Source organism: Bos indicus x Bos taurus, chromosome 1, assembly GCF_003369695.1.
Source record: "Bos indicus x Bos taurus breed Angus x Brahman F1 hybrid chromosome 1, Bos_hybrid_MaternalHap_v2.0, whole genome shotgun sequence".
Taxonomy (NCBI): Eukaryota; Metazoa; Chordata; class Mammalia; order Artiodactyla; family Bovidae; genus Bos; species Bos indicus x Bos taurus.
Window position 1 is genome coordinate 147,867,333 of NC_040076.1, and position 14,230 is coordinate 147,881,562.

At 47.6% G+C, this 14,230-nt stretch overlaps 1 protein-coding gene across 3 annotated transcripts in view; it reads left to right on the top strand.

Moving 5' to 3' along the window:
- Positions 1 to 14,230, top strand: part of DOP1B (DOP1 leucine zipper like protein B) — a 130,951-nt gene that overhangs the window by 55,504 nt on the left and 61,217 nt on the right. For all 3 annotated transcript variants that reach the window (XR_003512031.1, XM_027548663.1, XM_027548668.1), the window contains exons 10-15: positions 1,214 to 1,334; positions 3,271 to 3,390; positions 5,737 to 5,839; positions 7,030 to 7,221; positions 10,118 to 10,775; positions 13,416 to 13,687. Coding sequence is in view for 2 of the 3 variants with exons in the window: in XM_027548663.1 (XP_027404464.1) it covers positions 1,214 to 1,334; positions 3,271 to 3,390; positions 5,737 to 5,839; positions 7,030 to 7,221; positions 10,118 to 10,775; positions 13,416 to 13,687 (1,466 nt within the window). In the remaining variant the exon portion in view is untranslated. The remainder of the gene's footprint in view (positions 1 to 1,213; positions 1,335 to 3,270; positions 3,391 to 5,736; positions 5,840 to 7,029; positions 7,222 to 10,117; positions 10,776 to 13,415; positions 13,688 to 14,230) is intronic.

Below are 14,230 nucleotides of genomic sequence, written 5' to 3' on the forward strand. Positions count from 1 at the left end.
GCATGCTGCGGTCCAGGGCGTCACAAAGACCCACCAAGACTGAGCACACACACACACAGTTTTACGCTGTAGATAAAATACAACCTGGGGCTTATTGTGAAAAGGGGGCCTTTGCCTTTGGAAGCGTAAGAGATCAGATTATTTGCTTATTCTTTGTTGACAGAGCTTGTGTTTTCTCTGCCTCGTGCTGTGTCCATTCCTCTGATTACAAGGGTGGGAAGCCATGACCTTCCATGAGGCCTACTGGTTGGTGCTCGAGGAGCAGAAATGTCCAGTCGCTTCCCACCTGCCTGTCTGGCAGGGTCCAGTTCTCTTGTGCCATCTTAAGCTTTTCTGGGTTGGTGATTATTTCTCTTGTGTCATTCTAGCTCATCATTAAAAGTATTCACAATGGGAAATTGCCCTACTGTGTTGGGGTTTATGTAGAGGGACTGTCTCTGGCTGGGCAGTTTCTGTGCTCTTAATATTCATCCCCTGCCTCCACCTGGGAGAATCCACCTGGGCTAGTTACTCAGCCTCAGTCGCCTCATCCATAATCAGGACAGCATACCTCATTACATACCTGGTTCTTTGGCTGTTGTAAGGATTAAATAAGTTAATAGTTACAGAATGCTCAGAATAGTGGCCAGCGCATAGTAAGCCCTACAAAAATGTTCCCTTGGACAGAAAGATCAAACCAGTCAATCCTAAGGGAAATCAACCCTGAATATTCATTGGAAAATCTGATGCTGAAGCTCCAATACTTTGGCCTCCTGACGAGAAGTGGTGACTCGTTGGAAAAGACCCTGAAGCTGGGAAAGATTGAGGGCAGGAGGAGAAGGGGACAATAGAGGATGAGATGGTTGTTTGGCATCAGTGACTCAGTGGACACGAGTTTGAGTAAACTCCAGAAGATAGTGAAGGACAGGATAGCCTGGTGTGCTGTAGTCCATGGGGTCACAAAGAGTCGGACACGACTGAGCGACTGAACAACAACAGAAATGGTGACTGTCTTCATGGATGTTATTCCCCCAACTAAAGTTGTGATTTTCACAACCAAAGTTAAGTTTCTGTACATTTAAGACTATACAAATTATCTATGTATATGGAGTTACTCATGATATGTGTTACACACTTGTCATTTGTTGGTTTAAAAATGGATTTTTAAAAAATACTGATATTTTATTTCTTATTTACTCATTCATTCATTTGGCCATTTTCTTTATAATTGCAGGGCCTCAAGTTGTTGAGAATTTGTTTCTCGAAGTCATCCGGGCGTTTTATTCTTATTGCAGAGATGCTCTTGGCTCTGATCTTAAACTTAGCTACACTCAGAGCGGAAGTTCGGTGATAAGGTAGGGGCGTGGCTTTCAAATTCACTCTTCCTGATGTGCTCGAGGCTGGAGATGTAGTAGGCCAAGCCACTCCTTAAGATAACTTCTGCTCTTAAATCAGTCAACCTGAATCAACTTTTCCCTGTTGAATGCTGAGAAGGTTACGAGGAGTTTTATCTTGTCTCTGCCCCAGCCTGGGACGTACAGACTGTGTTTTTGGCAGAGTGTGAAAAGTTGCACAACAAAGGCAGCTGGGTCTAGTGTACAAGTGTGAGTTACCGGGAGGAGGGCAGGCAGGACGTGGGGTCAGGAAGTGGGGCCGGTGGGTGTGAGTCTTCAGGAGACAAGTCAGAGGGCAGGGGGGGCCCCGGGGCTCCTGCTGGAGGACCCGAAGGTACAGCGAGTGGGGTTTGGGAGACGGCAGACAAGGCAGTAACGTGCACAGTGTGTAGTTACCTGTCAGCCCTGTGTCTTGTCCTGTTTTTGTTCTTATCCGTCAGCCCTGTGTCTTGTCCTGTTTTTGTTCTTTTCAAGGAAGGGTGCGTGCTAAGTCGCTTCAGCCGTGTCCGACTCTATGCACCCCTATGGACTGCTGCCCACCAGGCTCCTCTGTCCCTGGGGTTCTTCAGGCAAAAATACTGGAGTTGGTGGTCGAGCCCTTCTCCAGGGGATCTTCCTGACCCAGGAATTGAACCCCTGTCTCCTACCTCTTCCTTTTTCCTTTATTCTTAATGTAGTTCCTTTTTCCCTGACTTGGCATTGGTCTACTGAAAATTTAGGACTTCCCAGGTGGCTCAGTGGTAAAGAACCTGCTGCCAATGCAGGAGATGCAGGTTCAGTCCCTGAGTGGAGAAGGTCCCCTGGAGGAGGGCATGATGACCCACTCCAGTATTCTTGCCTGGACAATCCCAGGGATAGAGGAGCCTGGCGGGCTACAGTCCATGGGGTCGCGAAGAGTCAGACACGACTGAATGCACATACACACACAAGTACTGAAAATTGAAATCTGTTGGATTTTCCTGGTTATTAACTGTAAGTATACCAAGAGTCTTTCGTGTTTGTTTTTTCCTCACAGAATGAGAGTGGTTTACTGTTTTCCTGAATATGAAAGTAATACATGTTCATTGTAGAACGTACCAATATCTGAAAGTATTGAGAAAAAAAAGATACCATCCATAATCCCACTGCCCTTCTGAGAAAAACATAAAACATTCCAGACTTTGAATGCCTAAGTATATAGGTGCCTATCTTTTGTTTTTAAGCTGAAGTTACAGTAGCTGTTCAGTTGCCTGTTTATTTTTTTTTAATGCAAGTTATGACTGGCTTTACAGTCTTCTCCTATGGAGGATAATGGTTGCCTTAGAGTCCTTAGTAAGGAGCTGTCACTTAAGAAATCCTGACTAATCGATCAATCTCTTAATGACTTTTGGGTGGTCTCTACTCTTCCAATATTTTATAATGACGTTCTCATAATTCCCTTATGTGTACATCTTTGTGTGCTTGTACAAGGATTTCTATAGCATAAGTCCCTAGAATAAATTCCCTGAGTTATAGATGTGCATTTAAATGTTAGCCAAATTTCTCTCCTAAATGGCTGTACTATGTTATTTTACCAGTAGAGTATGTAATTACCAACAGTTGGACTTAAGCTGGTTTTCCATATCACATTCTTTTTTCAGTAGCTCTTAAGCTTACTTCTGAGGGAATGTATCAATATACGTACTATTTAGGATGGCACGTGCTTGCTCTTCCCTATATATAGGGAAGTAATATTTTATCTATGACAAAGTTTGTCAGCCTCTCCGGAAATAAGTCATAAAAGATTGAAACGGGTTTATTCACACACTGCACCCCAGGTGAATGAATGATACAGTGAATTTGTGTTTTTCAGACGTGGTATTCCCATAATACAGGATTTTTCATAGATACATGTATAAGTATTCCTCTTCCTTTACAGTGCAATAAAAGAAAACAGAAATGCCTCTGAGATTGTTAAGACAGTGAATTTGCTGATCACGTCCTTGAGCTCAGACTTCCTCTGGGATTACATGACAAGGTGTTTTGAGGACTGTTTCAGGTAAGCCTCCAGTTCAGGCTTTATAAACATGTGGGAAGGAATTGAGGCTGTCATGGTTTCTCATAGCTGCTCATTGTGGTCAGGTTATACTCAATGGCTGACACTGGGATGAGCTCTGCTGAGTATATGATTGGATTCACTTAAACTCATAATAGAATTAAGAACGCTGCCATTGAGAGGGTTCACACGATGCTGATGCTTCCTAATTAAAGTCAAACTTTAGTAACAAACCCATGCATTTTCTGGTTGGTGTCAATTTAATCAGGTTTCTTTCCACTGTGCCCTTAGAGGCCTGATCTATTCAACAAGCTTGGTTTTGTGGCCCAGGGACTGGAGAGAGAGTGTTTTTCAAATCATCAGTCATCTTAAATTCTTACTGAAATCAGTGTATAATGGGTTCAGATGAAAACATTTGTGTTCTGAGCTGCTGTAATCAGCTTTCCCGTCACTTTCAATCTGGTGGATTGCACCGACTCCAAACTGTGGGGCAGTGGCCAGCTTGGGACTGCAAGCTTCCCCGCGGGGCCCTTTCCCAGATTTTCCCTGTAAATGAGGACAGGTGTAATCTCTAAGATCCAGTTCTGTCCTGTGATTCATGGTATAAAACTTAATTCCCGTCACCTCCTTTGGAACATTCTGCGTTGTCACACCGCCTTTGGTACCTGTAGCTGTAATCAAAGCGTAACTTACTAAAGTTTGTCTCAGGCTGTCCCCTCCACATACCCCCAGGAAAAGCAGGCACATCCATCATGTAAGAGAGCCAGAGAGCAGAGATGTGACGGATCCTGTGTGATATAGCACAGCAGATCAGCAGCAGCTGAGACTGGAACCAGGCCTGCCTGCCTGACGTCCCAGCTGTTCCTGCCATGTCCTCTGCCGCCTCTGGTGCCAGACCCAGCGGGCGCTTCAATCTACGATGAATAAATTACTTGTAATTGGATCCACGGGTGACAGCAAAGCCATGTTATACTGAGACCGGAGTGTGTTTTGGTCCGCTCAGTTCCATTTCAGAGTTACGGGAACGCTTTCTTTAAAAAAGAGAATTAACTGTGAAACATTTCAGACACAGGAAAAGATGGGAAATAATGTCAGACACCTGAACCCATTGCTAAAATTGTGGACAGTATTTGACCTTCGGTTTTCACATCTTTTTTTTTTTTTTTAAGGAATAAAACGTTACCACCCAGACAGAGCTAACCCCTTACCTTCCCAGCAGCTTCCCTTCTTTCATCCCAGCTTTAATCACTGTCCTGAAGTGCATGTCTGTCCCAGTGATGTCTATACTTTTATAACAAATATAAAAAAAGTATCCAGTATAAAAACAACTATCCAGAAATGATACAGTCTGTTTTGCCTCTTCAAGTTTTACATCAATGGTATCAAATTGCGTATAACTTTTCACCCATGTGTGTTTGGTTGGGAGGTGCAGGTCAGAGACCTCTGGAGATTTATCTGTATGGTAACATACACCCCTAGTCCGTTCACCTTGGGTGCAGTCAGCCAGCGTCTGAATAAACCAGTTTCAGTCTTTTCATCACTGCAGGTAGTACCCTGGTGACCGCACTGATTCTGTCTCTTTATATGCAGACGTGGGGGGTCTCTTTAGAATAGACACCTAGGAGCAGAATCTCCTCGATGAAGTGAATGCAGTTCTTCCATTTCTTACCCAGATAAACGCTGAGATACCTAAGCGATCATTTACAGTGAAGAAAGTTAACTCAGGTCGAACTGTACTGTGATAGCAGGATGAATCCAAAATTACTGTTTTGAGAACCAGTATATTGACTTTTTAACTTAGGTATCCAGTTGCCTACTTATTGAAAAGGAAGTGTTGAGTTTGAGAATAAGATAAGCAGCTACCAGTAGAATTCCCCAGTGGAGTAGCAGTTCTCTCTGGGAGCTGAGGGATTCTAAGCTCATGGGGATGATGCGGGGTGGGAGCAGGAGGGGGAGCTATCTCCGGTTGCCCCCACAGCAAGTCGAACAGCTGTCCTGCCTTCTGGAGCCAGGCTCCTTCCCTGGGAACACGCTTTTGGTTTGGGGCTGGGGACCTGGAATTATTGCTGTTGACACTTTGAGATCAGCCAGGTATGGAATCCCATGGGGGCATGGACCACTCTCAGTTGCTATGATAAAGTTCAGGTCAGAGTCAACCTGTTTCGGAGATTCAAGACTTACTGACGCTTCTCTGTGTTACATCATTTTGAGCATCAAGGCTGAATTATTAGAACTACAGAAGCTGTCTTTCACTGTGGTTGAAATAGAATAAATTACTTTATTGGAAATCATAGGAATTGCTTGATAGTATTACAAGAGAGTGGTTTTTCTTTCCTGTGGTTCACGCAGACCCGTGAAGCGGAGTCCCTCTGTTGGGAGAAGCATCGGCCCTCCCCCGACAGTCTCAGAGCTCTGCACCCTCCTCGTGTTCCTTCTGGACGTGATCCCCCTGGTAGGTCCTTTGCTCTCCAGAGGTGGCTCTATGCTGGCTGTCATTGGGATTCTTATTAGTGGTGTTGGTCTTTTTCTAAACCTCATCTTACCGACAGACTTCTCTTGTGTAGCTCAGTCGGTAAAGAATCTACCTGCAATGCAGGAGATCTGGCTTCGATCCCTGGGTCAGGAAGATCCCCTGGAGAAGGGAATGGCAACCTACTCCAGTATTCTTGCCTGGAGAATCCCCATGGACAGAGGAGCCTGGTGGGCTACAGTCCCTGGGGTCGCAAAGAGTCAGACATGACTTAGTGACTGAACCACCACCCCCGCCAGCATCTTACTGAAAAAGTGGTTGTGCATAGACACCACTTAATGTTTGTTTCAGCGTGGAAGATGTAGCTGAATGTGGTCTCATATCTTTTAGGCCCTTGTGATATACGGAGTTATAACACTTCAGCCAGTGGTAAGTGGGCTGAGCCGAAGGTACGGAGACCAGATAAGGAGCTGGGTGGCATCCTTGGACAGCAGTTATTTAGGAATGAGTATCATGATATATAGATAGATAGAATGAAAGTCGCTCAGTCACGTCTGACTCTTTGCGACCACATGGACTGTAGCCTGCCAGGCTCCTCTGTGCGTGGGATTCTCCAGGCAAGAATGCTGGAGTGGGTAGCCTTTCCCTTCTCCAGGAGATCTTCCCAACCCAGGGATGGAACCCAGGTCTCCCGCATTGCAGGCAGATTCTTTACCAGCTGAACCACCAGAGAAGGAATGTTATTTCTTTTTTAAATTTTTTAAAAGAAAATTTTGGTCCCGCTGCCCCGGCACCTTGGTTCTCTGACCAGAGATCAAACCCTCACCCCCTGCATTTGGAAGCATGGAATTTTAACCACTGGACCCCCAGGGAAGTCCCAGAAAGTAAACGTATTTCTTAAAAGTTACATCCTTGGCTGATTTTCTCCAAGGAAACAAATTCCCTTAATAGAGAAATGAATGTGGCAGTCATTTTCTGCTAGAAAGAGGGAAGGCACCTGAAAGGAGAGAAAAAATGTCCATGGATGTATTTAGATCAAGAAGAAATACTGTTTTGTTTTCCAACTTGGAAACAAATGTGGAACAAACTTAGGCCCAGAAAATGCTTGCGTTTTCCAAGGCACTGCTTTCTGCTGATCACACATGAGTTAAACCCACATCTGTGTTTCACAGGAACTTTACTCGGAGGTGCAAACCCAGTACCTCCCACAGGTGCTTGGCTGCCTGCTACAGCCTCTGGCCGAGGAGATGGAGATGCTGAGCTTACCCGAACTCACGCACGCCCTAAGGACCTGTTTCAAAGTGCTCAGCAAGGTCCAAATGCCGCCTTCCTACCTGGACACGGAGCCCACGAGTGGGAGCTTGGTACGTGTTGGGAAGAGCCGACATGGTTTTCCGGGCTAACGGGCTCTTGGGCCCCCCTGGATAGGAATAAAGACTAGAAGACATGTCGGTAATATCCAAAGCAGGCTTCTAAGACCCTCATACGCTTTGTGAAAGCTTGTCGTGTTGAAATAACCCCGTTCATTTCACCCTCTGCCCTACTGTCTTTCTGCTGAAGCCCACCTACTAAGCTAATGATTTACACACAGCTCACCATCTCGACCTTTCTATGTGTATGTTTGTATATGGGGAATTTTGCGCTTTCTTATTTTTTTACTTTTTACTCACTACAAGTGAGAGAGTAGTCCCTGGGGCTGCAGTAAGGTGACAGAACAGCAGAAGGTTCCCGTCTCCCAGCTCTGGAGGGCAGATGTCTGAGGCTAAGGTGTCAGCAGGGTGGTTCCTTGTAGGCTGTGAGGAAGCGTCTGTTCCGTGCTTTGCCCCGTCTTCTAGTGTTCCTGGCGTTCCTTGACTTGTAGACCCGCTGCCCCAGTCTCAGCCTCCCCCTTCCCATATCTTCCCTGTGTGCATGTCTGTGTGTGTCCAGATTTCACCTTTTTATAAGGACACCCATCATACTGGATTAGAACCCACCCTAATGACCTCATTTCACTTGATCATCTGCAAGGACCCTAATTCCAAATAAGATCACAGTCACAAATACTGGTGTTGGGGAGGCTTCAGCATTTTTTTTTTAGGGAACATAATTCAACCCATAATAGACATTATTTCTCTGATTTGCTTTGGTTTTCATCCAAACACTCCTTGGAGAGCATCTGTATCTGTTTACAGCGATATCTTGCTGGTTTCTCATTTCTGCATGAGAGTTTATGGTATGGCTTTACAGTTTCTTCAACTACTCCCCTATTGAGGTTGTTTTTTTTGTTGTTTTTTTTCCAGTTATTTCTAGTTTTTCACTGCTACAGTGCCGCTGTCAACATCTTCATGCAACCTGCTCTCAAGGCTGCCAGTGTCTCTGAGGAATCAGTTCCTAGAAATGGGAATCAAGCCCATTTCTTAATGTGAAGAGATGCTGCCAAATTGTCCTCCAAAAAGACCATAACAATACAGTTCCACGAGCAGTTTGAGGCCCATGGTCTTTGAATTATTTTTTAATTTATGCTTTGTTTAGGGATTTGAAAGTTCTGCCCTTGAGATCCATTCAGTCCAGTGGCAGACAGGAACAGGCTAAAAACGGGAACCCTTCCTGAAAGGAGGGTGGCTTCCCTGGTGGCTCAGAGGGTAAAGCGTCTGTCTGCAATGCAGGAGACCCGGGTTTCATCCCTGGGTCAGGAAGATCCTCTGGAGAAGGAAATGGCAACCCACTCCAGTACTCTTGCCTGGAAGATTCCATGGACGGAGGAGCCTGGTAGGCTACAGTCCATGGGATCGCAAAGAGCTGGACATGACTGAGTAACTTCACCTTATTCCTTTCCTGAAAGGAGAGCTGTGCGTGTTGGTTAGTGCTGGGAGGCAGGTGGGCTGCCCGTGGGGCTTGAAGCTCAGTTTGCAGACTAGTTACCGGTTCTTCCTTCACTTTCAAAGCTAGTTTTTTTTTCTCCCTACCTGTTAAAACTGTTGGAAAAATCCTCAAAAGGATGTAAGCTATAAAGTATAAGCATGTGTTGTGTACAAATATAAATAACAATGTTTCCAAATATATGCATGATACTGTCTCATTCTTCCCCAGAGAGTGGGTCAGGTGCTGAAAAGTTTTCAGTTTAATGTAGTATTCCCTGAATAATAGTATATAAGAAGTTGATTCATTGAAGTGTCATCCTTCTGAAAAAGCCACAGAATGTATGTACACGTGTGTGTGCATATGTGAGTCATGTATGTGGTTAATACTCTGTTCTTTCTGTCTCCTCTTATTTCATTCCTTTATGCCTGTATTTTATGCTCAACCCAATTTCCTTATTCATATTCTTAAATGTCAGGAACTTTTTCTTTTTTCATTTCATTTTGCTTTCTTAAAATTTGGCTATCTCACGTTGGAGTATTGTGCTCAGTTGCTCAGTCGTGTCTGACTCTTTGCAACCCCATGGACTGTTTGTGGCCCACCAGGCTCCTCTCGGAGAAGGCAATGGCACCCCACTCCAGTACTCTTGTCTGAAAAATCCCATGGACGGAGGAGCCTGGTAGGCTGCAGTCCTTGGGGTCACACAGAGTCGGACACGACTGAGCGATTTTACTTTCACTTTTCACTTTCATGCATTGGAGAAAGAAATGGCAACCCACTCCAGTGTTCTTGCCTGGAGAATCCCAGGGACGGGGGAGCCTGGTGGGCTGCCCTCTATGGGGTCGCACAGAGTCAGACACGACTGAAGCGACTTAGCAGCAGCAGGCTCCTCTGCCCATGGAATTCTCAAGGCAGCGATACTGGAGGTGGGTGCCGTTTTCTCCTCCGGGGGATCTTCCCCACCCAGGGATCGAACCCGTGTCTCCTGCACTGGCAGACAGATTCTTGACTACTAGCGCCCCCTGGGAAGCCCATGCTGGAGGAGAGCGGGTGAACGCTGTTGTGGTAGTTGCAGGTACACAGCAGAGTGACTCAGCTGTACGTACACGTTGCGTCCTTTCTCCCCAGCTCCCTTCCCTCCCGTCTAGGCTGCCACGCAACACTGAGCAGCGTTCCCTGTGCTATACAGTAGGTCCCTGCTGGCAGAAACTGTTTTTAAATAACCTTTTTGGATTCTGAAGGGTCTAAATAAATGGTAAGAAGAGGGCTCTCTCGTGATACACATGGAGATCCTCTTGGCGTAGAAAACTGGTCTCGAAAAATAGGGAGGATGCATTCGTAGCCTGATTCACTTGATGTTTGAACCCCTCGGTCTTACAAGATCCACAATACAAGATTCCTTTTTTTTTTTTTTTGCAGAGTCCAGTCAGAGGTGAAAACACCGAAGTGATTTCCGACACAGATGCCATGCCCGCCGGCGATGAAGATGCGCCGTTTCCCCCGCTGAAATCGGAAGACAGCGGCATCGGGCTGAGCGCCTCCTCGCCGGAGCTCTCGGAGCACTTGCGGGTGCCCCGGGTTTCCCCGGACAAAGACGACATCTGGAAGAAGGGCGGGAGCATGCAGAGGACGTTCCTTTGCATCCAGGAGCTGATCGCCAACTTTGCCCACAAGAACGTTTTCGGGGCGCAGCTGACGGCGTCCGGGGAAGACACCAAGTCTGTGGAGGAGCCTGCGGGTCCGCGGGATGAAGGTGGGAAGGGCTCGTGGGAGGCCCGGCACCTGGGCGGCGTGCCCCAGTTCAAGCAGATGCTCTCCGACCTCTTTATGGCCCGAGGGTCCCCCTTCAAGGCCAGGAGTGTGGAGCCGCCCTCACCCCTACCCCGCAGCCCCGGCCGCAAGAAGGACGAGGGGTGGGCCGTGGGCCAGGTGGTCCTAGACCTGGGGGGCTCCCAGGAGGGCGTCCGGGAGGCCTTCGCGGCCGCCTGCCACCTGCTGCTGGACTGCGCCACCTTCCCTGTGTACCTGTCCGAGGAGGAGATGGAGCAGCTCTGTGAGGTCCTCTTCCAGCCTCCAGGTGAGGGGCACCCAGGGAGTGTGCTGGGAGGGGTCGGGAGCCTTGGGCCCCTGAGGGTTATAGACGAGTTAAAACTTCACAGCCACCGAGAGGGCGCTGTCTGCCCACCCCCATTTTCCTTCCTTGTTTCGTAATTCCTGTGTACAGTTTGGGTTTGTCTTCACCAGACGGGAACCTAACGAAGCTCCATCTGTATCTTTACAATTCCTTTTTTTTTTTTGGCTGCACCCCCTGGCATGTGGGATCTTCCCTGTATGTAGCTCAGACTGTAAAGAATCTGCCTCCAATGCAGAAGACCCAGGTTTGATCCTTGGGTCAGGATGATCCTCTGGAGAAGGGAATGGCAATCCACTCCAGTAGTCTTGCCTGGAGAATCTCCATGGACAGAGGAGCCTGGCGGGTCACAGTCCATGGGTTCGCAGAGTCGGACACGACTGAGCAACTAACACTTCACTACACGGCATGTGAGATCTTAGTTCCCCGACCAGGTATTGAACCCACACCCCCTGCAATGGAAGCACAAAGTCTTAACCCCTGAAGCACCAAGAAAACCCCTGGGTCTATATTTTTTAACCTTCGGGTGCCCAGCACAGCCTGTTAAAAAGTCTGAGACATAAAAGGAGCCTCATCCTAGTCAGTACATAGACTGTTTCGTGAGACCTGTTACTAAAGCTTTATGTGTTAGTGTGCCAGGGCTCCCATAACAAAGTACCACCCACTGAATGGCTTAAACCACAGAAATGTGTTGTCACACGGTCTGGAGGCCAGAAGTCTGAGGTCAGCGTGTTGGCAAGGCCGCACTCCCTCTGAAGGTGCTTCAGAAGGGTGTGTTCCGGCCTCTCCTCCAGCCTCTGGTGGTTCCCAGGCTTGTGGGAGCCTAGCCCTCATCTCTCCATGGCATCCTTCCCGTGTACGTGTCTGTGTTGAAATTTCCCTTCGGTAAGGTACCCACTGGACTTCCCAGGTGGTGCTAGTGGTAAAGAACCCGCCTGCCAATACAGGAGACAATAAGAAACGCAGCTTCAATCCCTGGGTCGGAAAGATCCCCTGGAGAAGCATATGGCTGGCCACTCCAGTCTTCTTGCCTGGAGAATCCCATTGACAGAGGAGCCTGGCAGACTGCAGTCCATAGAGTTGCAAAGAGTTGGACACGACTGAAGAGACTGATCATGCATGCACTCAGGGCACCCATTATATTGGATTAGAGGCCCACCCACTCTTCTCTACCAGGCCCTCATTTTAACTAGTACATCTGCGACCAATTTCCCAAGAGGGTCATTCTGAGGCCCTGCGGGTTTATAAACTTCAACATAAGAATTTCTGTGGGGGCGCAGTTCAAACTGTTACTGGCAGCATGTTAAGCCCAGGCTGCCATAACAAAATACCATAGGCTGGCGGGGGTGCTTAAACCACAGAAATGTATTTTCTCACAGTTCTGGGTCCAGAAGTTTGCGATCAGGGTGCCAGCATAGTCAGCGTCTGGTGAGAGCTCTTCCCTGCGTTACAGACTGCCACCTTCTCGCCATGTGTTCACATCCCGGGATGCGTGTGGGGTGTGTAGGGGGTCTCTCTGGTGTCTTCTAATAAGGGCTCCAATCCCATCATGTCGGCCACCCCTCAGGACCTCATCTAGACCCAGTCACTCCCATAGGCACCCCCCCGCCCCAAATACTGTTACCCTGGGGGCTTGGGGCGTTCACATGTGAATTTCAGGCACATGCAATTAAATCTATTGCAGGCAGTGAACACTTTAAAGAAAAAAGGATCAAGGGGAAGGTATAAGAGAAGAGTGATCAAGTTGGTAGGAGCTGAGGGCGAAGATTTCCCCTCTCATCATCACCTTTGTTAAACGTCCCATGTAATGTGTCTTTTGACTCCCAAGCTGCAGATGACAGTATACTTGGAAGAAATGCATTTAGCATTGATATCTTTGGTATAATTTTAGCCTCTTGTAAAGCTAATGCCATGTGCCCTACCATCAAGAGAACTTTGAAAACACGTTTTGAGCTCTGCACCAACAAATGTAACCTTTACTATATGTAAATTTTACAAGTATTTCAATTCAGATTTTACTGTGTTTACTTTGTGGGTGTGTGTGTGGCTGTACCGGGTGTTTGTTGTGGTGCATGGGCCCTTCATTGCCGCGAGAGGGCTTTCTCTAGTTGCGGCGAGCAGGCTTCTCATCGCGGTGGCGTCTCTTGTTGCAGAGCACAGGCTCTAGGGCGTGAAGCCTTCAGTCGTTGTAGGGTACATACAGGTTTAGTTGCCCCGAGGCGTGTGGGATCTTCCCAGACCAGGGATTCAACCCATGTCCCCTGCCCGGGCAGGCAGATCCTTAACCACTGGACCACAGGGAAAGTCCCATTTACAAAATTTTTTTAAACAATAGAAACGTGTTTTGAATCATCTCAAAACCCCAAGAGTGACGTTTGCAGAACTTGAACAGTCTGTTAGCACATGACTTTGGTCTCATTGGTCCCCCGGCCCTGAATGGGGACAGTGGAGCGTGTCACCGCCAGAAGGTGATCACACTGCTGTGCAGGTGGCCTCCCAGACCTGAAGGTCTTAGAGTCCGCAGGCTGGTGAGCCAGTCTCGAGAGGTTTTTGTGTGTCTCCATCCTCTGGTTGGCTTCCTTTCAGGAGCTGGCGATTCCAGTTTTCCACCTTGGCTGAAGTCCCTGATGACCATCTGCTGCTGTGTGACTGACTGCTACCTCCAGAATGTGGCCGTCTCCACCCTACTCGAAGTGATCAACCACTCCCAGTCCCTTGCCCTCGTCATCGAAGACAAGATGAAACGCTATAAAAGCTCCGGACACAACCCATTTTTCGGCAAGCTGCAGATGGTGACGGTTCCTCCCATCGCTCCAGGAATACTGAAAGTCATTGCAGAGAAAACAGACTTCTATCAGGTATTTCCCACCAGGAAGAGGAAAGCTGGGACCCTGAGACCTTCTTCCCAGACTCTTTCTTTGAAGCTGACCCTGAGGTTTTGGGGTTGGGGTGGGTGGATGTGTGTGTGTGTATGCAGTCACTTGCTCAGTCATGTCCAACTCTTTGCCAATCCCATGGTCTGTAACCCACCCAGGCTCCTCTGTCCATGGAATTCTCTAGGCAAGAATACTGGAGGGGGTTGCCATTTCCTTCTCTAGGGGAGCTTCCCAACCCAGCGATCAAAACTATGTGTCTTGCATCTCCAGCATTAACAGGCGGACTCTTTACCGCTGTGCCACCTGGGAAGGCCTAGGGTTTTGGTGGTGGTGACAAAGAGTATGGTACCTTGGGTAGCAGCCAGAGAGGGTGACTGGAGACCTGGCCTGCTTTGTCTGTCTCTAACCCTAGCTCCTGGCAGTTTCTGGCCCCACAGCAAGTGTTCAGTAATATTTGTGTTCAGCGTTAGGCTGACTGGACTCCATAAGTAAGAATTGTTAACTTACCCAAATACACAGAAAGAG